Genomic DNA, 23779 nt, shown 5'->3' on the forward strand with positions numbered 1-23779 from the left:
TCCCCTCCAGCATCTGTTGTTGTTAGAGTTCTTGATTTTTGCCGTTCTAACTGGAGTAAGGTAATATCTCAATGCTGTTTTGATTTGCATTTCTTTTATGGTTAGGGATGTTGAACATTTCTTCATGTGTCTATTGGCCATCCTTCTTTCTTCTTCAGAGAAGTTTCTCTTTAAGTCTTTCGGGAGGCTGGGAAGGGATGTGAAGGGTAAACAAAGGAGGAGGCTGCAATGCTTGGTAAGAAATGTATGCATTATCCTGCCCATGTAACTGTAACTCCTCTGTACAGTAAGTTCACAAATAAAATTAAATTAAATTAAAAAAAAAAAGATAAGTACAGGTGCAGGGGCTCATGCCTAATATCCTTGCTATGTGGGAAACATAAACAGGAGGATCACAATCCAAGTTGACTTGGTCATAAATTTGGGACCCTAATGAAAAAGTAATGAAAATAGCAAAAGAGCCTCTGGAGGTATGGCTCAAGTGGTAGAGCATCTACCTGACAAAATCCCAGTATTAACAAAAAAAAGAGGGCGAGAAGAGTAGTAAAGCCATTGAAAAAGTTTAAGCATGTTGATGGTGGAGTATAATTTTAAATGTGGGTTTTGTTATTATACAGGTGAGAGGCCAATAGATGAAAAGACAATTGCTACTGAAAAGATGGTTACAGTTCCCAAGCAGGGTTATACACAGTGCTATACTACAGAAGTCTACACAGGAAAGCACCAGTATTGTCAGAGGTCACGAGGCACAAGGGAAAGTGATTTTCTGGGGCAAGGCAAGGCAGTCTAGGGTAAACAGGATTAGAGCTAGATAGCTGGAATATTTTCAGTAGTCTCTAGGAGAGTGGCACTAGTGGCTCATATCTGTAATTCTAGTTACTCAGGAGGATGAGATTTGAAGATTGCAGTTTGAAACAAGTTCAGGCAAGAAAGTCTTCACAGACTCTTATTTCCAATTAACCAAAAAGCTTGAAGTAGAGCTAAAGTTCAAGTGATACATTGTTTGAGCAAAACAAAACAAAACAAAATTAGGGATAACATCCTGAGGGATAGTGCCTGAGTTCAAGCCCCAGGACCAACACAAAAACAAAAAAGCGCCTTAGTCCAAGCCCCAGGACCAGCACAAAAACAAAACAAGATAATACATGTCTTGAGCCAAACTTCCTTTTAAAATGAAGTGACATAACACTCAAGTCTAATACGAACATTTCTTAGAATATCACTAACATTTAAATATTAGAGTCGTCTAGTGGGTGGAAGACATGAGTATTTCTGTTATCTTGAAAAACCATCAACCTGTCAAAATCATTCCCTACCTGCTAGAAAATGAGCTGACATAAACCAGACCTGTCAGTAGAGGAGAAATGGTGATATCTGCATTATTAACACCTCATACTTCTACATTTACAAGAATAGAAGCAATTTAACAATTCTTGTTTTTTCAAATCTTAAACTCAGTATTGTAGACACAGATTGTTGTTGAATTTTTGCCAAAAGATAAGCAATGACATAGCTATGTCATTCCTCAAAACACTGTTTTTCCTATATAATCAAACACTCAGTGACACTACTTTTAACAGCTCACATTAGTGACATTAAGTACATTTATTGTGCTACAAATCTCAAATCTTATCAAGCTCCTTTTAGGTATTTAAAAATATATCCAAGGGAAATATATCCATTTCATGTTTTTGTTTTGTATTCTTTCTTTTTTGTCAGTCACTGGACTTGAACTCAGAGCATAGGTGTTATCACTGAGTTTTTCTGCTCAAGACTACCACTTTGAGCCACAGCGCCACTTCCCTGTTTCCTGTTTCTTTAGGACTACTGACCTAAAGGACATCAACTTCATTTTTTTAAATTGTGAAAATACCTTACAAAGGGGTTACAATTACATGAGCAAGGTAATGAGTACATTTCTTATCAAGCATTGTTGCCTCCTCCTTTGTTTCCCCTTACCATCCCTGCCCTCCCATTCCCCCCCCTGCCCCGCCCCCCTCCCACACCAAAGTTGTAAAGTTCGTTTTTCGACATAACATCTTGTACATCTCATTGTTGCAAGGAGCCCACCTGTATCCCTATTTAAACAATTGGTTTTTTTCCCTTCCCCTCCACAAATTATACCAACATCAAATACAGTGAAAACAGGGGTTATACCATGAGGAAGGGACTCAACTTCATTTTTAAAGCTAGACTATCATAGGGCTTAATTAAAGGACAGGCAAGAATAATTAAATTACAACAAAATTCTTTAGGCTAGTTAAGGGCATATCTGTAGCTGGGATATTGAAAAATTAATCTCACGGGCCAACATTCTAGATGTAAAAGCACTTAATAGCAATCAATAGTAGGAAAAACAAACCTACATTAGTAGGCCAGCCCACTCAGAAAAAAGAACATTTAACTCAAATACTTAGATCAATGTAAAACGGAACAAAATAAAACATACCTAAACTGTCTCACCCATCAGCAAGGAGAGAGAGAGAAAAATAAACATCACTTTAAAAACATAAATAAACAGTATTTCCTACAAGGCTAATAATAATGGTTCAACTGAGACAGTGCTTAGATATACTAAAGGAGGAGTGAAGACAGTGTCTAGAGATTAGCATCCCACAAATAAGTCTTTAAAAACTCAAACTGTCACAAACACCAAAACCTGATTATTAATTATAAAACGAGATACTGCTGTTTTATACTTTCAAAATAAGCAATATTTGTAGGCTTTGCCCTACAGTATGAAAGCAGGACAAAATAAAATCAGCTGAACATAGTTTGAAAATCAGTTGAAATCATCTGGCTCCCTAAATTTTGGGAGTTCACTTGTGAAACTAAACAAATCTAACTTCTTCCTTCAATCCAAACACTTTACAAAGAGAAGAGAGCTTAAATATGATTATTTTTTAAGTCCTTGAAAGTATTAAAACTTTTAGAGGAAGGAAAAGGAAGAAAAACAAAAACAAAGGGAGAGAAATCAGTGGGCCTCTCTTTGGTCAAAACAAGTTCAAGAAAGTTCATTGGTAATTTGGTCATTTATCAGTCTTTTGAGTATCTATATTCTGATCACAAGGAACTTTAGGTTTTTCTGAAGCACATGAACATATGCAAGCTCTTTTATCATAATTCTGTCTCAATAACCACACGGCCAAACTTCTTGCAGAAGCCAGTTGACTCACTGCTGAGCTGAACTGGTGGACAGACACCAAAAGTGGCATCTTTTTCACAGATGTTTAAGACAGGATTGAACATTTTAGTACCTAATCCTAGTCTTTCAGTAAGGTTAAGACATTCTAGTGTTATGATGTAAAGTTTTCTGATTCTATTAATGATCTACCTTAGAAATAGACATGATTTGCTAACCCACCAACCTCTAGCACATCCTTGTGGAACTTGTCATTATGGCTGACTGGAAATACAGTATGGCCTGGTTCAATTTCTTCTATTGTTCATATTGAATGGTGTCACATATCCAGCTCACTAGTATGGGCACTCTGATAGCTGGGACCCTTTCTATACAGTTAAGTATTTTAAATATCTCTGGGTGCACTTCTAAAACTTCATGTTTTAACTTATAGCTATTGTCACATATACCAGACATTGCAATGACTCCTTACTTGGCTTAGGAGTCAAATCTAGTATGTCATTTCATTCTTTCACTATGTAAAAAAGTTACCCTTTCAGATTCCTTTTTTAAAAATTAATTTTATTTTTTTGTTTATGTGATACAAAGGAATTGAATCCAGGCTTCAATGCTTCTTAGGCAAACTCTCTAACACTAAGCCACATTCCAAGCCCCGATCTCTTCAGACTCTGTCTGATGTTTTAAACCTTTACAGATTCTTCCTAGCTCCATATTGTTCATATTTCCATAAAATATGTCCATTACTTGAAAAATTATTATAAAGGTGATGTACAGCAGGGATACAGTTATAAATATCAGGTAATGAGTACATTTCTTTTTGGACCATGCCACCCCTTCCCTTGCCTACTTCATTTTTAACATAGTGTTTTAGTGAGTACCACTGATCTATTTCTATTATTTCTTATAAATCTGTTTTTTAAGAGCAAATAAAGTGAGAGTAAGTACATTCTGTTCTGTGTTTGTGATGATACTAGGGCTTAAATTCAGGAATTCATACTCTTGCTTAGCTTTCCATTCAGGGATAGTACTCTATTACTTGATCCAGGCCTCCACTCCCAGCTTTTTGCTGGTTAATTTAAGGTAAGAGTCTTCAGGATCTGTCTGCCCAGGATGGCTCCAAACCATGATGTTTCAATCTCAGACTCTTGAGTAGCTAGGATTATAGGTGAAAGCCACCAGCTCTGGGCTCTGTGTTTAGTTTTTCATCCATTTGGGTCTTCTCCAAGTCAAGCACAACATTCCTAACACCTTAAAATGTGTTAGTATTAGAATCAACTCTAAGAATATATTTAAAGGATAGCTTTAAAATAAATAATTCAGGGCTGGGAAGGCAGCTAAGTGGTAGAGTGCTTGCCTTGCATGTATGAGGCCCTGAATTCGATTCCTCAACACTACATAAGCAGAAACAGCTGGAAGTGGTGCTGTGGCTCAAGTTGTAGAGCGTTAGCCTTGAGCTGAAGAGCTGAAGTACAGCGCCCAAGCCCAGAGTTCAGGCCCCACAACTGAGCAAAAAATAAACAAATAATTCAGATTATTGTGTATGCAGATCCTAAATAATATCATTATCTAATCATAGTAGCCATTAGCCATTGCAATGTAGCTAGTTGACACTGGAAAAAAGCCCACTCCAAATTGAAATATACTGTGATTGTCAAACACACTCCATATAACAGGTTATAAAACACTTTGGTAATAAATTTTTATTGATTATATGTTGAAGTAATTCTTTAGTTATACTATGTTAAATAAAATGTAATATTAATAGATAATTATGTTTCTTCAACAGGGCTCCAAGAAAACCTTAAATTATACACAAAGCTCAGATTTTATTTCTGCTAGAAAGTACTATTCTAGAAATTAGTGATGGTCAACTAAGAGGTCCAAAGATTGAAGACTGGGCATATGGCTTCTCTAGAGCAAAGAAAGTGAACTAAACATTCTTGAATACTTCTAAATCTTTACCAGTTAGAATGAATGAACTACTGAAATAGACGTCACAAAGACATGAAAGATTCATGCATTGAGATACTGTTTTGGTGAACTGTTTATGTCTTTTTAAGATGTTTTTGTGTGACTCCACTCTTTAATTGTGTATGACTAAACAGAGTTGTTAAAAAGCTATACTACTTTCACTCTTTTATGGATGATAATTTATCTGCTTGCTTCCAGAGATTACAAATCCCACTCCCATCACTTTAACCACCCTTGAGTTATGTTTTCATTTCTCAAATAATATGACAATATTAATAAGAATAGTGTGATTACTAACCTGCATTTCATATTTCAGAGTCATGTGGAAGCACCAGGATCCCATTCCTACCACTGAAATTAAAGCAAACAAATAAAAAACAATTAGCATTATTTCTTTAGAGCCCCTCTGCACATTACCTTGACAATAAAATTTTAAAAAATAAATTATTGGGCTGGGAAGGTGGCTCAGTGGTAGAGCACTTGCCTTGCATGCTTGAGGCCCTGGGTTCGATTCCTCAGCACCACATAAGCAGAAAAAAAAAAGCCAGAAGTGGCGCTGTGGCTCAAGTGGTAGAGTGCTAGCCTTGAGCTGAAGAGCTGAGGGACAGCGCCCAGGCCTAGAGTTCAGGCCCATGACCAGACCCCCCCCCCCAAAAAAAATAAATTCTTTAGAGATGAAAGAGTGATTTTAGAAGACAATAAGGTATGTGAAAGCACTAAGTTTTAGGGAAACAAAGTTTATAAAATCTTGTAGAATGGTACAGCTGAGATTGGGTGGGGGGGAGGATGGGAAGGGATGGGAAGGGGAAACAAAGGAGGAGGCTATAATGCTTGATAAGAAATGTACTCATTATCTTGCCCATGTAATTGTAACCCCTCTGTACAGTATTTTCACAATAAAAAAATAAAAATTAAAATAAATGATACAGCTGATGATAGGTAAGTTCTGTAATTCAGACTTTAGTATAGAAGGAAACAAGCACATTATAAGTTTTCATTTTCTTTTTGGGCAGGACTGGAGCTTGAACTCAGCACCTTGCACTTGCTAGGCTAGTGTCTACTACTTAAGCACATCCCCAGCCCACATTGTAAGTTTTCTTAAGTTCTGCCCACTAAGTGAAATCACTTAGACTAACAATATCCCATCATTGCTATTAAATATATTACTCGATGCTCTGGATAAGCTTTCATGTGTATAGCTGCTTAGCTATACTTTAGCACTCCCTGACACTAGTGATCCAAACAGCTAAGTGGTATGTTTACGAAGAGAGGCCAGTGGTGTTCCCATGCCTGTTAATGGTACATTTAGTTATCAGAAATGACTATAAAAGGAGAGCTACTGTTTCTACAACAACCATTTTCAATGCTTAGAACAAACTTAGTAAGTAACTAATAAAAATTTACTATTGAATAAGATGGTTTTAACAAAATTAAACATTAAGATACATTTTCAATAAGTCTGTTTCACTTTTTAAAAACTTAACGATATCTAGTAATAGGATTTCTTTTCTGAGTAGGGTTAGTTCAGCATTTACTAAGTACTTCCTGTTTGCCAAGTTCAGTTACAGATGATGAAGTAGAAAGATTCAACCACTGGTCTTAATGAAGCATATAGTCTACTGGAGGAGAAAGGCAAAAACACAGAAGAAACCAGAAAATGAAGATACAGTAGCATGGGAGCACAGAGGAGGCACCCTTGTGAAGGAAAGCAAGAATGAGTGGAGGTCTAGCATTATAATCATGGTAAGGGGGCTGGGAATGTAGCTTAGTGGTACAGTGCTTGCCTAGCATGCATGAAGCCCTGGGTTCAATTCCTCAGTATCTCATAAACTGAAAAAGCCAGAAATGGCACTATGGCTCAAGTGATAGAGTGCTAGCCTTGAACAAAAGCATCTCAGGGACAGTGCCAAGGCCCTGAGTTCAAGCCCCAGGACTGGCCCCCCCAAAAAGGTAAATAATTTATATTAGATTTATATGAGGCCACTTCAGAAAAATTTCAAACTTGTTATTTTTGCTTTAAAAATCACTATAAAAAGTGAAAGTGAAGTGAGATGATTATTTGTTCTAAAGCTAGAACAGCCAGTTCATCAAGCTTTACTCAAGGACTGCTTTTACCCAAACATTTTCAAAATATTTTCTTGTTATTATAAATTTTATAGCATTAAGCCAGGCGCCAGTAGTTTATGACTGTAATTCTAGTTACTCAGGGTAGAAAGGTCTTAGCCTGAGACCTTAAGGTCACAATTCCAGGCCAGCCTGGATAGAAAAGTCCAATGGAGAGCTCCAATTAACCAGCAAAAATACTAGAATAGAGAGGTGAGGTACAAGTGGCAGAATGACAGGGATTTTTTTTTTTTTTAAGCAAATAAGGTGAGTTAAAGTACAAAGCCCTGAGTCTAAGACCTGGTACTAACACACACATACACAAAAGACATAACACAAAAGTCTGATGGCTCAGAGACCACTATAATCCATTTGCTTTTAATAATCCAAGTTGGGTAAGACATAAAACAGCATTCTGATGGAAAATCTATTATGGTAGCGATGTTAGTTTTCAAGGCAGAGTAGCACTAGATTTACTCCTAGATTTTTTTTTTTTTTTTTGTGGGGGGGTGGTCCGGTTGTGGGGCCTGAACTCGGCCTGGGCGCTGTCCCTCAGCTCTTCAGCTCAAGGCTAGTGCTCTACCACTTGAGCCACAGCGCCACTTCCGGCTTTTTTCTTTTTGCTTATGTGGTGCTGAGGAATCGAACCCAGGGCCTCATGCATGCAAGGTAAGCGCTCTAACACTGAGCCACCTTCCCAGCCCAGATTTTATTTCTTTAAAAAAATATTCTGCTGCAACTGACATTTGTGGTAGATTTCAAATGCAGAGAGATGTAATGGAACAATATCTTTCTTCATACAATATTTTACACTTTGTTCTTTTAAAGCAAACCACTCATTTTTGCTAGTTTGCTAGCTATCTTTATTAGTATACATTTATATACTATTTCCATTGTCATGCACTCCTCATTTTTCTGTTAACTCCTCCAGCCATGGGTGATTATTAGTCTAGTAGTAGTAGTAGTAGTATATTATTAGTAGTGGTCTACTATCTGTTCTAATAGATTTGCCTATTCTGCAAATAAAGTTGTTGAAAACTACACTCACACAGAGACATTATCAATTTGGCATTTTTAAAAAATACCACTTTTCTAGCTACTTAGTTGGCTGAGATGGGGAGGATAATGGTCTGAGGCCAGCCTGGACAGAAAAGTTCATCCCTTCCTCAAACCATAGCTGTGTACAGTGGAGCATGCCTGTTATTCTAAGCTACCTGGAAGGTTGAGATTGGGATGATCAAGGTCCCAAGACAGCCAAGACAAAGTCTGTAAGATTCCAGCTGGATGCAGGGGCATGTGTCTGTTAGTCAACAACTACAGGTTAGTAAGGATGTGAGACCCAAACTTAACAATGACCAGAAAAAAAATGGCTAGAGAGTGGCTCAGTGATGGAGCACTACACCTGAGTTAAAACCCCAATGCTGGGGGGAAGGGGAGTGGTAAAAATCACTATGATTACAAGGCAGGACAAAGGAATAGTTTTTCAACTTTAATAATAAGGGTATTTTAAAGCAGCCTCATATAAGTATATTTACAAACTGTATAAATACTATGGTGCTGGCTGTGTATGCTAATAGTTAATATATATGTTTGTTTTTTGAGACAGGGTCTTGTTATCTAGCTCAGGCTGGCCTTAAACTTGCCATGTTGCCAGAATATGAGTTCTTCCTACATGTCTTCCCATTGCTGGGATTACAGGTGTGGGCCACAATACCTTGCCCATATATTTATCCTTATTAGTATGTATTAACTATACAAAGGAGTTTCTTTGTGATATTTCCAAACATGTATTAGATGTACTTTGACCCAATTCACTCTCTAATTACTCTTTCTTCTCTTTCTTCTATGGTTACACAATTTTAATGGGTTTCATTATTCTATTCATACCTTTCATTCTTCCCTTCCTCCTGTTTCCCAACCTAAAGAGCACCCCACATTTTCCATTCATGTCATTCTTTTTTATTTTAAAGGTCTACATTCCACGTGTGACATTTGCCTTTTCCAGTCTGACTTATTTCTCTTAACATAATTTCCGGTTCACTCACTTTCTTAAAAATGTCACTTCATTCTTTATAGCTGAATAATACTGCATTTTATGTATATGTATGTATACATACATATACATTTAGCTCCATTTATATTTTTTAAAAATATAAAACAGTGATTTTTAATGAGGTAAAATAAACTATATATATATATAAAGTTGAAGCTGGGCGCTGGTGGCTCACACCTGTAATTCTAGCTACTCAAGATGCTGAGATTTGAGGATCATGGTTCAAAGCCAGCCCAGTTAAGAAAGTCCATGAGTCTCTTACCTCCAATAAATCACTAGAAACCAGAAGTGGTATTATGGCTCAAGTGGTAGAGCGCTAGCCTTGAGCTGAAGAGCTCAGGGACTGTGCCCAGACCCAGAGTTCAAGCCTCACAAATGACAAAGAAGAAGAAGAAGGAGGAGGAGGAGGAGGGGGATGGGGAGGGGGGAGGGGAAGAGGGGGGGGAGGAGGAGGAGGGGGAGGAGGAGGAGGAGGAGGAGGAGGGGGAGGGGGAGGGGGGAGGGGGAGGAGGAGGGGGAGGAGGAGGGGAAGTTGTTGTTGAAGTTGAAGAGCTTTCTTCCCAGGTTCCAACAGATAATTTTTCTTACTCCCAGGGCTGTGCACATCTTACTTAGTTAAATGACAGAATAAACACCTAGTGAGGCAGGCAAAGAACTCTGTAATCTGGCTCCACTCATTTCTTCCATTGCAACCTGTGATCCAGCAACATTCAATAGCCTCTGTTTCTGATCTTACATCTCACACTTACCCATTCTTTCTGCCAGGAATTATGCTTTGTTGTCCAGTCCTACTTGCTGCTAACCCATGTCTTTGCTTAATAAAATCCTATGTAACCACTACATCAATTTTATTTTTCTGCTCTTTATTCCTTTCAGCTTTTTTCTTTAGAAATAATTTCAAGCACATAAATATTGAAAGATTTCCACAGAGAGCTCCTATATATACTCTAATCAGATTTTTAACACTTTATTCACTTTTACATATATTTATGTACAGCTTTTTCTATGCCATTTATGATTAAGATGAATACATCATATCCTTTTACACCTTAAACTTTCAGTGTATCCCAGATTCATATTAATTATTATTCCCAAATCAAAATTCTCCTCTGCTCCCTCTTCTATTAAGTCTACCACACACAGAGTTCAAGAAACAATATTTGGTAGGTTAACAATTACTAGCTTTTGGTGTATTGTTTGTGCTTACACAGCTGTATAAATACTCGACCAATCTCAAAATTTATGATTCAGTGGGTGTTGGGTACCTACACTAAGGATCAGTCAATGATTCTTCTATACATTGAAAGCCAAAGATCACTGTTTTTTTTAATCTTTCATCTAATAAGATTAAATAACTTTTTAAAATTCACGTAAGCCTTAATAGAATTCATTATTATTCTCATTTTGTATAGGAAGAAAGCAGTGCTTAGAATTATCCGTGGTTACACAGATAGTAGAAAGAAGACAAGAAACGAAGTCAATCTAGCTTTTCTCTGCATTGCAACTGTTCCTGGAAGCAACAAAGAAAAATTTCAAAATTTTTATAAGGTTGTGCTGAAGGAGAGTGTTCAAAAGAACAGAACTTTTACTTGAGAATAAGACTTCATGGTGTCCATTCCATGAAGAAGTCCAAGTGAGTAAAAAATAAGGTCTTAATAAAGACAACACAAATAGAGGCAAATTCTAGAGATGAAGAAAATGTAGGGTTTGGCAAATGGGAGTCCAGAGAGGAGAAGGAAGAGAACTAGTCAAGTACAAAACTGGTTTTGTGTCTATCATCTAAGAAAGCAGTCATAAAAAGGAACAAGGAGGAAGTTTGCAAAGGAAGCAGGGAGAAATGACCAGGATGCTTAATGTGAACCAGATGAGGAAACCCAGCCACTTCTCCACATCTTACAGCAATCAAAGCAGAGTTCAGGAAACACTTTGGTCATTTCTTCTTTAATTAGTGATTAATCCAGGCACTCTTCAGACACATTAAAATACTGGAAACAGAATAAGCCAGAGTATAAATACTGACTCACTGTGAGCCTCTTAAAATGTTTTATCATGCTGACCATACCCAGATCCAAAGGAAAACTATGACATGCCTTAATGGAGGGAGTGAGGGAAGGAATACAAAACATTTCTATCAGTGAAAACCAAGTCCTGAAAGCAAAAGATCAATGAAAAAATTCCACCAATGCTAGCATATCTGGAAAATTATGGAAATCTACAATTTTCATGAATTTTGTGGTGAAAAATAAGTAGTAATAATGTATTATAAATTTCAAAGGGTAGTAGGGAAGGATTTTGAAATTGTCTACCTTAAACAAACGATAGTTTCCCTGACTAAAACATGTAATGTATACATATATCATAACATCGCATTACCCCATTACTGTGCACAATTTTTATGTTTTCTGTATCAGTTAAAAAATAAATTTAAGCCAGGCATCGGTGTCTCATGCCTGTAGTCCTAGCTACTCAAGAGGCTGAGATCTGAGAATCGTGGTTCAATGCCAGCCTGGGCATAAAAGTCCATGAGATTCTTATCTCCAATAAACCACTAGAAAACTGGAAGTGGCACTGTGGCTCAAGCAGTAAAGTGCTCACCTTGAGCTGAAAAGCACAGGGACAGCACCCATGTCCAGAGTTCAAGCCCCATGACTGACAATAAAATAAAATAAATAAATTTAAAATGTTTACTTAGCTGGATGTGATGGCCAACTATTTGGGAAGCTGAGGCAGAAGGGTTGTTTGAAGACAAGCATAAGAAACTCTTAAATATTAAAAGTAGATTCTAGTTTAAAGCTGCACATAAAATTTTCTGGAAATGCTATAGGTATTTTAAAAACTCTTCCTTCAATGTATAAACTTCCAACAGGTTAGAGATGATCCAAAATTAGTTAAGGCAATGATCCAAAATTAGGAGGGGAGGAGGGAGGCTCAAGTGGTTGTGTCTGTTTACCAAGTGTAAGGGCAAGTTAAAACCCCAGTATGAGGAGGAGTGGGGAAAGAAGAGGATAGAGGGAGAGACAGAATATAACTATCTCCAAGTCAGCCCTAGAACTTGGTTTATATTTTTCTACATAGATTCTGAACCATAATAGCAGTTTAAGAAATTAGTTTCAGCAAATTTTCTATTTTAATGTTCTTTAAAATCTGACCAAAAGCTGGGTGCTAGAGGCTCACAGAAGGCTGAAATCCATCTGAGGATCATGGTTTGAAGCCAGCCTGGGCAAGAAGTCTGTAAGACTTTGATCTCCAATAAACTACCCTAAAAAAAAAAAAGAAAGAAAGAAATGGAGCAGTGGCTCAAGTGGCAGAACACTAGCCTTGAGCAAAAGAAGCCTGGGACAGCACTGAGGCTCTGAGATCAAGCCCCCCAGCAATCACACAAAATGAAACAAAACAAAACAAAAAACACCTTAACCAAAAATATCAACTAATGTTCCTATTTAAGATCAAAGTGTCTTACTTAAATTTTATATCAAGTGTCAAGAAGAGTGTAAAGACAGGACCTCAAGAGGTCTTGGGTTCAAGTCCCAATTCTGTACAATGGACTCTAAATCTACTTCTCATGTCTAAGTCTCAGATTTTCACCTGTGATATGTAAAATAATGTTTTAAAAATATGTTTCAGTGTGAGAGTAAATTTATGACTTGTAGGTGCTCCTTGTTAGAAATGTCACTAAAAGCCAGGTGCCGGTGGCTCAAACCTGTAATCCTAGCTACTCAGGAGGCTGAGATCTGAGGATCACGGTTCAAAGCCAGCCTGGGCAGGAACACCTGTGAGACTCTTATCTCCAGTAAACCCCTAGAAAACTGGAAGTGGCACTGTGGTTCAAGCGGTAAAGCGCTCGCCTTGAGTTGAAGAACTGAGGGACAGCGCCCAAGCCCAGAGTTCAAGCCCCACGACTGCCAAAAAAAAAGAAAAAGAAAAAGAAATATCACTAGAGATTCACTACAAAGCAGTTTATATTTAGTCTAAAAGAGTTATAATTTGTCTATTTAGTTTACAACAATTCTCTGGTTTGGCGAGAACACTTGTGACTAGTAACCTGCATTTGCCCCACCGCAGTGCCAGTGCTTTCTTCCTGATGTTCTGAGGTAGGAGGCTTCAGGTAGCAATGGCCAATCAGGCCCTGTGCTATCCCTGTGGGATACTATATACTCTCCTGAGATCTTTGCTTTATTACATCCTTTTCTCTCTTATAGCATCAATCTCGACTTCTCTAATGACTTTTCACATATTCTCTAGTTCCTCAAAAAATCAACCTCCTGCCCTATTTACCTTTGTTTCTTCATCCTCCTAAATTGTCAGAGAACTCTTTCTACTTTGTCACTTTCACTCTTTATTACTCAAACCTAATTAGTTCTTTGAGCAAACATTTTCTCTCTTCATCTTATCCAATTTCTTACTAGCATTTCATACTGATATACTTTCTTCTCTACTTTTCTGTAATAATCTATTCTTCTGGTTCTCTTATCTTTGTAGGTTCTTTTTTTTAATAGGTTCCTTTGTTCTCACCTTGTATTCTTTATGTTTAAGTCTGGAAGTCTAGGGATGTATATTCAAACCCCAGAGATTCATTTGGATCAAACAGGCTAAAAAAAAAAAGAGCAGTGTGGTAGAGCACTAGCCTTGAGCTGAAGAGCTGAGGGACAGTGCCCAAGCCCTGAGTTCAGGCCCATGACCGGACCCCCCCCCCCAAAAAAAAAAGAGCAGTGAAGATTGTGTCCAATTAGAAAGACTATACTAAAGAGAATAGCTCAGGCGGCTGTTTCTGTGAAGAAATACATGCTTACAGATTGATTGTGTATGTGTCTTTGCACACACACATGCATGCACATGTGAGTGAACAGTACTGAAGCTTGAACTCAGGATCTGGGCACTGTCCCTGGGCTTTTTTGCTGAAGGCTAATGCTGTACCACTGGAGCCACAGCTTCACTTCTAGCTTTTTGGTGCTTAATTAGAAATAAGAGTCTGCAGACTTTGCTGCCTGGGCTGGCTTCAAATCTTGGCCTTTGGAGCTAGGATTATGAGTCACCAGCACACAACCAAGCTATGTTGTGGGGGATTTTTTGTTTTTGTTCTTTTTTTCCCCCAGCACTGGGGGAAAGTAATTGGCAAGTAATCTTTCTATATCATTTGAGCTATGGCCTCAACTTGTAATCTTTTATTTATGTATTTATTTATTTTTATTTTTTTATTGAAAAAAAAATTTTGGGGCCTGAACTCTGGACCTGGACGCTGTCCCTCAGCTCTTCAGCTCAAGGCTAGCGCTCTACCACTTGAGCCACAGTGCCACTTTCGGCTTTTTTTTTTTTTCTTTCTGCTTATATGGTGCTGAGGAATCGAACCCAGGGCCTCATGCATGCAAGGCAAGTGCTCTACCACTGAGCCACCTTCCCAGCCCTGTAATCTTTTATTTATTTAAGACAATGTAGATATTTTGATTTAATGTATACTTTTTCCGTTTTCAAAAGTAGGCAACTAGTTTAAAAGGTCTAAACTTTAAATGTGGGCCAATTAAGACATGTACATTTCGGAGCCTGCCTCTGAGTGATGCACTTGTGTCATCAAGCTTTGGGTGCTCTACATTCTCTCCTTAGTGGTTGCACCTATGCCAATGTTCTTAAAAACCAGCATCAATAAGACAATGATACCTAAACCCCAACCTCCTATATGCAAATCACTACTTGACTAATGTCTCATAGGCATTTCAAACTAGACAGAATCAAAACAGAATGCCAGATCTTCCTTCTAGACCTAAGCTTTCTCCATCTCAGTTAATGGAACCTCTATCCATACAGTTGTCCAAACAAGAAACTGGACAGTCATCTTTGAAAATTGGTCTTTCTTTCATTTTAACACATGCTTTATGGGTGAGTGAATTTAAAAATTATCTCACAATATAAAAGTATCTCCTAAGCCCATCTACTTCTCACTAGTCCCTACAAGTATCATCCTAGTGAAGCTACCATCATCTCTCATGTGGACCACTGCAACAGCTTCTATTCCACACTTGTACTTACTGACTACCAATCCATTTTCCACAAAGCAGCCATAGCCATATTATCTTTTAAAAATGTAAATAAAGGCAGGTGCTGTAAAACATCTCTAGCCCTAGCTATTCAGGCAACTGACACTGAAGGCTACTTGAGTTTACAAGTTCCAGAACAGATCGCACAACATAGCAAAAACATGTTTCTTTAACACACACACACACACACACACACACACACACACACACACACACACACACACACGTACTGAAAGAGAGAGTACGTGCCATTCTCCTATTTACAACACTCCTGTGTCTCTCCACTGCTCATGGAATAAACACTTTGCTCTGGCTTAAAGACCCTATGTGACCTTTCTTGCCCAACTTCACATTTTGCCTCCTTCCCCCTTTGACTACTAAGGAGTCCTGGAGGAAAACCAGAAAGTACACAGATATTTTTACATACAATATATTGATTATAGTAATAGAGATACACACTGGCACACTGTATGTAGTGAAAGCACAGGAAAAAAACCCAAGAGATTGAGGTGGGTTTAAGGGAAGGCTTTCAACACACACACACATACTCCTGAATGACAGACATGCTGCATATTCCAGACAAAGAAGTTAAAAGGAAGGGCTGGGAAGTTGGCTCAGTGGTAGAGCACTTGCCTTGCATGCATGAGGCCCTGGGTTCGATTCCTCAGCACCTCATAAGCAGGGGGAAAAAAAGCCGGAAGTGGCTCTGTGGCTCAAGTGGTAGAGTGCTAGCCTTGAGCTGAAGAGCTGAGGGACAGCGCCCAGGCCCAGAGTTCAGGCCCATGACTGGACACCCCTCCCTCCCCCAAAAAAGTTAAAAGGTGAGATATACTAAAATCAGCAAACAGTTTGATGTATTTGAAATGTAGGGTAAATGTGGAAGAGTTGTGGAAGATAATGGACAAACTCCAGATTCGGACCAATTTGCCAAGGAATGAAGATTTTCAAATAGGATTATCTTATGTTAAGAGAAAATAATTACAGCACAAAGTAGGCATGGCTGGAGAACACAAGTGAAATTTAGTAAAGCAGTCACCACTGATACACTGCAATTTATCAAAAGAGGCAGCGTTTCTTAAAAAAAAATCCAAATCATTATGAACAAGAAATTCAAGAGTTGAACAAGAGTCAGGCACAAATGACAAACTGTGAAAACAATATTGATTGGCCATTTATGTTATCAAAAATTCCTGAGATAATCAAAACTTTTTCTTTTATTTCTTGAATGCAAACTGACTCAATCAAATGGAGGTAGACATTTTGTTAATACCAAAGTAACTTTTTAAGGCACCATTCTGTCATGATGTTTAGCTTGAAGTTACATTTAAATGCTTGTTTGAAATGTTCAAATCCATCTAAAATTTATAGCTATACATATTATCCAGGGCATTCTAAAACACAAGTAATACAAACAAGTTCCCCCAGCGGATTATGTTTAAGGTGATGACTGATACAATCAAAATAATAGAATTGGAATCATGACATTATTCACACCACTTTATTACAGTCTTCCGAGCATATTAAAGAATTTCACTCAGTTGAAACCTCTTGAGTTATGTATTTTGGCAGACTGCCAGCCAAAGGTTTTTAAAGGCTACAACAGATATGCTCAGATGTGATCACACTGGAAAGAGTATACAAGGGTTTTGGAGTCAGACCTAGACAGACTAGATTTATCCCTTACTATGTGTCTATTTTATAAAGTTGTTTGATTTTCCTTGAGATTCTGATATCTCTGCTGTAAAATAAGAAGACTAATACTCATAATAGTCACTATCAGCATCATCTCACAAGTACCTCTGTGCTGGAAGTATCAACCAATTGTATTTTCTAATCCCTATCTCAAACTTTGAAAAAAAAAAGTATGTATGTAGCACTCTTTACATTTTGGAAGCAGCTAACTTATTTTCCATGGCAGTAACTTGAAAGTGAAAGAAGTACTGTAAGTTCCTTTTTAAATCATATCGTTGTTTAACCAAGAGGCCTAACCAGGGAGCTAGAGTAAATGACAGAAGGAAGGCCATGTTTCCATAGAATCAAAAGCATAACAGCTTAGTATGTGATTATTTTAGAATGTAGGTACTGAGCTAGCCTTTTAGTGCAGTTAAAACAATGCTTGCATAATTTCCAGGACTTTCATGACTGTAGCTTGCCAAGTGAAGTCAGCATTCACAATAGGAATAAACTGCAATACCATATCAGAGAAGCATAGAATGCACTAATTAAAATCATGAGTTTTAGAGTGTTGCCCTATGAAATTTAGACTATCTCTAAACTGAAATCATTTAGACTATTTTTTAAAGCCTTTCTAAACAAGGCAAAGGTGGCTCATACCTGTCTGTATCCTAGATATGTACTCAAGAGGCTGAGAGAGAAAGGATGGAGGCTTGGGACCACCCTGGTCAGGAAAGTTCAAGAGACCCTATTTGAAATTCAGCAGCCCCAAATAGAAAGATATGCCTCAAGTGGTAGAGTACCAGCATAGCAAGCATGAGGCCCTGAATTCAAACCTCAGTACAGCCAAATAAACAAACAAATGAAAATAATTTAAAAAGACCTTTTCAATTGTTTCCCATTTACCATCAAAAGAATTGAACAATTCCTTTTCTAATACCACTGGCCTAGTAGTATGTAGCAGCATTATGGTAACACGTACTCGCTCACACACACACACACACATGCCAGAATATTCTATATTTGCCCTATGTATTCTGGATTAGTTTCCTTTCCTACTTCCTAGAAGTATGTCAATATATTAGTAGCAGATAAGCTACTACATCTATTTAGTAATTAATTAACTACAGTGGCAACTATATTATTGACAGACAGAATGAGGGCCACCAAAAATGTTCATGTCTTAACTCCAGAACCTATGAATATATTACTATGAATGGAAAACTTGATTTTGCAAATGTGATTAAATTAAAGACCTTGAGCTGGAAAGCTCTTGTATTACCAGGGTATGCCTAATCACCTGAATCCTCAAAAGCAAGAGCTTTCCTACTGAGGTGAGAGTCTAGGGAGATGGGACTGTGGAAGAATGGTTATAAGGCTGCAGTTACCAGCTTAAAATTTAAAGGAAGGAAACCATGAGCTGGAAAAAACAAACTGAATGCTGATGCATTTTTAGCTTAGTGAGACCTACGTCAATTCAAACCTTCAAAACTTCAGGATAATAAATTTGTGTTGTTTTAAGCCACAGAATTTCTGGTACTTTGGTACAGCAGCAGAAGGAAATCCATATAGTTAGTAATAGCTGGATAGTATATTAGTTACACCAGTGCTTGAAGTGTCTTAAAAACTGCTAACAAACTTTCATCTAAAGGCTCCATTTAAAAACAAAAACTGCTGGGCACCAGTGGCTCATGCCTGTAATCCTGGCTATTCAGGAGACTGAGATCTGAGGATCACGGTTCAAAGCCAGCCCAAGCAGGAAAATCTGTGTTATCTCCAATAAACCACAAGAAAACTGGAAATGCCACTGTAGCTCAAGTGGTAGAGCACTTGAGCTGAAGAGCTGAGGGTCGGCGCTCAAGCCCAGAGTTCAAGCCCCATGACCAACCAAAAAAAAAAAAAAGCAAAATATAGACTAGGGAGAAATATTCACAGTACATAGCAATAAAATCTACATAAACCTGTGTTCAGAAAATACGTGATACAAAATCAGTAAGAAAAAGACAACTCCAGTTAACCACCAAAAAGCCAGAAATGGAGCCACTCTGGCGCAAACTATAGAGCCTTGAGTGAGAAAGCGAGGGAGAGGGAAAGAGGGAGGAAAGAAAAGAAAAGACAACCCAATTTTAAAATGGGCAAAAGACTTTATAGACACATCACAGAAGAGGATTTCTGAATAAACTTAATAAAGGCTCAAATAAGATTTTTTTTTAAAAAAAAATACCAAATTTTCCTATGATGTGGACTATTTGGAACACTCTCATTGCTGGTAGGAGTATAAAGTAGCACAAATATTTCAAAGGCATTTTGGCAATTTATTTATTTGTTATCTACAATTCAGAACCTTCTCTAAGGCTTTATTATCAAAAAATAATCCTATCAACTACTTGTTTTTCAACTATTGTAGTCTTAGTTCTAGTTTTACAAGGAATAAAAATAGACAAGGAACTAGTAAAACTCTTCTCTCTCTTAAAAAAAAAGATGCTGTGATTTTGATATCCATCTTCTTAGAAAGAATAATTATTTGTTCAATTACTATCTTCTGATGACTCTGGCCTACAATATTGAATATAAAGCACAATTGAGGCCCACCACATGAAAAACTCTGCAATTGCCTGTCTTCTGCCTTACTGCCTTATTCAGGTAATTTTACCAAGTCTTTTTCCTTGCCTCCTGTTCATTACATAGACTACTTAGTTACCTGTGGTTCTGATTCTCTGGCTGATCCTGTCCCTGAGTTTGGCTATTATGTTTGACATATTTATTTACAGTATAATCACATAAAAACCACACCTGAATATGCACAAAGTTTAAAAAAGTTTCTGTAGGACGGTAGGATTATTATTGCTTTTACAATTTTTTCTCCAATGTTACTATTTAAGTAACACAGTTACTATTATATAACATAAATTAGAGAGGAAAGGTCAATGCTATCTTTGGCAATATCTGAAAAAATAATTAAATAAATGGAAGTAACAAGTCAGCAAAAGCTGGTTATGAAACAATTTCCAAAAGTCCTTTTCTTGGCACATTAATTTAATACCTGCTTCATTACAAGTGTAACTGAAACAATTTAAAAGCTTGCACTATTCTAATAGGCATAATATTAAGATAATTTCAGATGGTTCTGGTTTAGTCTGTTAGTGACAATCATGATCACAAAAACTGAATTAAGTAAAAATAAGACAAGATGATGTTGTGTTCCTAATGTAATGAGAACTTGTCAGTGCTGGTATAATGTTGCCAATCAAATTATTATCTTATAATGCCATGAAACTTTCTAATCATCCTTTTAAAGACCTTTAGAGTTTTTTTATTTTACCTTTGATAATTTATCTTTCTTGTTACTATTATTTGCTCTTTGGGTAAATTCACAATCACAAATAGATTTCACATGAAGAAAAAGTTCTTATTATTTGAAGTGCATCTTCTACCATTGGAACATAAGCTCTAAGGGTACAAAGACCTTATCTTTTGTTTTGTTTATTTAATATCTAAGTTAGAATCACAGAATCTTGACTTTGAGCCACATAGTATGTACTTAAACATTTGTAATGAAAAGAATAAAGGAGTTATGTTTCAACTTTAAAGTATTAAGATAAACCACAATTTGTGGCTTTGAGAATAAAGGGAAAAAATCATGGAAAAGGCTTGATACGTTTTATTTTAAATAGTAACAGTTTTAAGTTACTGGTTTATGGTAGAATGAGTAAAAGCATACAAATATGAGTTCAAAAGATTATATAGTTGTGTAATCTTCTATGGGGAGGAGTTTTTTTGTTTTTTTTTTTTTTATTGTGAAAATACTGTACAGAGGGGTTACAATTACATGGGCAAGATAATGAGTACATTTCTTGTCAAGCATTGTAGCCTCCTTTGTTTCCCCTTCCCATCCTCCCCCGCCACCCCACCAAAGTTGTAAAGTTCGTTTTCGACATAATGAATTGGACATTTCATTGTTGCAATGGGTCCACCTGTATCCTTAATTAAACGATTTGTTTTTTCCCTTCCAATGGGGAGGAGTTTTAAGATTTATTTACTGAGAATGCTTTCTCACCAACTTTAAATTAGAATGACTTGCATTTTTTAATCTGAAGCTGTTGTGACATTAAGACTTTGCTTCCTGCTCCAGAGGCTTTAGACGCTACTGCACTCCTAATTCCCAGTGCTCTTGAGGCATGTGTTAAATACATTCTCTTCTTTAGGAAGGCCTCTCTGCAGCTTCAGGGGCTTGATTGTTATCTAGTACTTAATCACTTTCAGTTCTGCATACACTGAGTGGATATTCTTGTGAACTTGAGAGGTATGTGCTCTTTTTTTTTTTTAAATCAAAGCATCTTTATCATATTTTCCCCAATATAGATAGCTTTTTATACTTTTATTCTGGTCACAATGTGTAGCTTATGAGGATTCTATGGATCTATACTGTATTTTTTCCCCCACAATCTGCAGGTAAAGACTGAAACACTATCTGGGATTTTTTTTTTTGGGTCCGGTCATGGGCCTGAACTCTGGGCCTGGGCGCTGTCCCTCAGCTCTTCAGCTCAAGGCTAGTGCTCTACCACTTGAGCTACAGCGCCACTTCCAGCTTTTTTCCTTTTTGCTTATGTGGTGCTGGGGAATCAAACCCAGGGCCTCATGCATACAAGGCAAGCGCTCTACCACTGAGCCACCTTCCCAGCCCTGAAACACTATCTGGAATTCTTGGTTTGGTAAATTTGTGACAACTCCAATCTGTACCAATGAGAAACTCCACACATTCTGTCACATTCTGGGTCTGCCTGAGGGGCTCAGAACTACTAAGGGCAAAATTCCTGCCATAAATATAGTAACTGTTCTTTTTAGAGGCAATACCACTAAATATCCAGCCTGAATATCCCCTCTTAGAGTAGCAAACTTCTTCCCTTCTATACTATTTTTATAAAAGGGGTTAAAAAGTTTTTCATACATTGTGGTGAGTTGTTAATGAAATAATATAAATTAATGTACTTGCCACAGACCCTATTATACAACAAATGCTCTATGAATAATATTCTAGTCACTTTAAATTTTAACAATGTCAATAGCAAATTATATGCCTTCATGAAAAGTAACGAGATAGTATCGTTACCCAACATCACATGAAACTTGGAAAATTATAGAATTCTGATGTCAAGTGCTAAACATCAACTAGACAGACAGAATTAAGCTTGAAATCTGTCCTGTGCTTGCAATTTATTCTCTTAAGTTTTATTATGGAATAAGAAATTTAAATTTTTTATCAAGAATTATCTTGTATCTTTTTTGGATATAAGCAGAAATGATTTTTGCTGACTTTAGAAATGATTTCTGAACAAAAATGGGGTTCTTAATCCGGTGCCTGTGGCTCACACCTGTAATCTTAGCTACTCAGGAGGCTGAGATTTGAGGATAATGGCTCCAAGGCAGATTGGGCAGTAAAGTCCATGAAACTCTTATTTCTAACCACCAAAAAGTAGGCAGTGGAGCTGTGGCTCAAGTTGTAGAGCACTAGGCTTTGAGCAAAATACTTCAGGAATAGCTCCTAGGCTGGGCCCAGAATGGGCCAGAAAAAAAAAGAGGTTTTTATCATTACCCCTACAAGTTAATTAGAACAAAATTTATAAAAAGACTTGTTACAAAAATGTGAGGACAATTTTGATTATAAGCACCTCTTCCTCTCATAAGATATATATATATATATATATATATATATATATATATATATATATTTGGGTTATCAGAGTAGAAAAACTAAGAGAAAAGGAAGGAAGATATTAGACAAAGAGAAACTGAATGTGGCTCAGTGGTAGAGTGCTTGCCTTGCATGCATGAGGCCCTGGGTTCAATTCCTCAGCATCACATAAGCAGAAAAAGCCGGAAGTGGCGCTGTAGCTCAAGTGGTAGAGTGCTAGCCTTGAGCTGAAGAGTTGAGGGATAGTGCCCAGGCCCAGAGTTCAGGCCCCACAACTAGCAAAAAAAAAAAAAAAAAAAAAAAGAAAGAAAGAAAGAAAAGCACATCTGTAGTCCTAGCCACTTGAGAGGCTGAGGTAGGAGGATAGCTTAAAGCCCTAAGTTTCAGACCAGTCTGGGAACACAGGGACATCTCATGACAAAAAAAACAAAACAAAACAAAACAAAGAAAAGAACAAAGGGACTGGTTCCAATGCAGCTGTGACTGGAATGACGAGTTAAACTAAAGTTAGGTTTTCTGGAAGAACTGACAATTCTTCAGGATGGAGGAAATATATGGAAAAAATTAAAGTGCCCACTGATTACACTTGGCAATTTTTCATTCTTTTTTGTGGTACTAAGATTAGACCCAAGACCTGTACATGCTAAACACATGCTCTATCACTGATTTACACCCCAAACCCAAGTAACTTTCCTCCCTACATATCACAATTGTAATCTCTTATTTATAAAATTATTTGACTGAATTTCCTGCTAGACTACAAGTTCCAATAAATGAAACCTAGTTTGAGAACTATATCTAGCATATGATAGATTTTCAGTAAATATTTATCAAAAAATATTGAAAATGACTAAATTTTTAGATGAAAAAGTACCAAGCCAGAGCACAATGACCCTCATAAATTCTTAACAGTCTATCCCTAAAATATTTTCCCACAAAACAGGAATTCCAAGTTTCTTCTGCAAAATTTTCCTCAACTCCAAAATCTGAGGACATATTATGTAAATAGTGTGTACCCTGTGTAGTAACATATGCACAATCACCAAAGCAAAAGTGAAGTACAGACATAACAGAGGAAGAATGTTTTCCTTTCAAGAGTTTGGGAAAGAAAACAG

The 23779-nt window shown here is 37.2% G+C and overlaps 1 protein-coding gene across 1 annotated transcript in view; it reads right to left on the minus strand.

The window, feature by feature from the left end:
- The window catches only part of Acer3 (alkaline ceramidase 3), a 112784-nt gene that overhangs the window by 37043 nt on the left and 51962 nt on the right, over window positions 1-23779 (minus strand). The window contains exon 3 of the mRNA XM_042689991.1: window positions 5412-5464. Coding sequence (XP_042545925.1) covers window positions 5412-5464 — 53 coding nt within the window. The remainder of the gene's footprint in view (window positions 1-5411; window positions 5465-23779) is intronic.

Source organism: Dipodomys spectabilis, unplaced genomic scaffold (genome assembly GCF_019054845.1).
Source record: "Dipodomys spectabilis isolate Male_0828 unplaced genomic scaffold, ASM1905484v1 ptg000003l, whole genome shotgun sequence".
Classification (NCBI taxonomy): Eukaryota; Metazoa; Chordata; class Mammalia; order Rodentia; family Heteromyidae; genus Dipodomys; species Dipodomys spectabilis.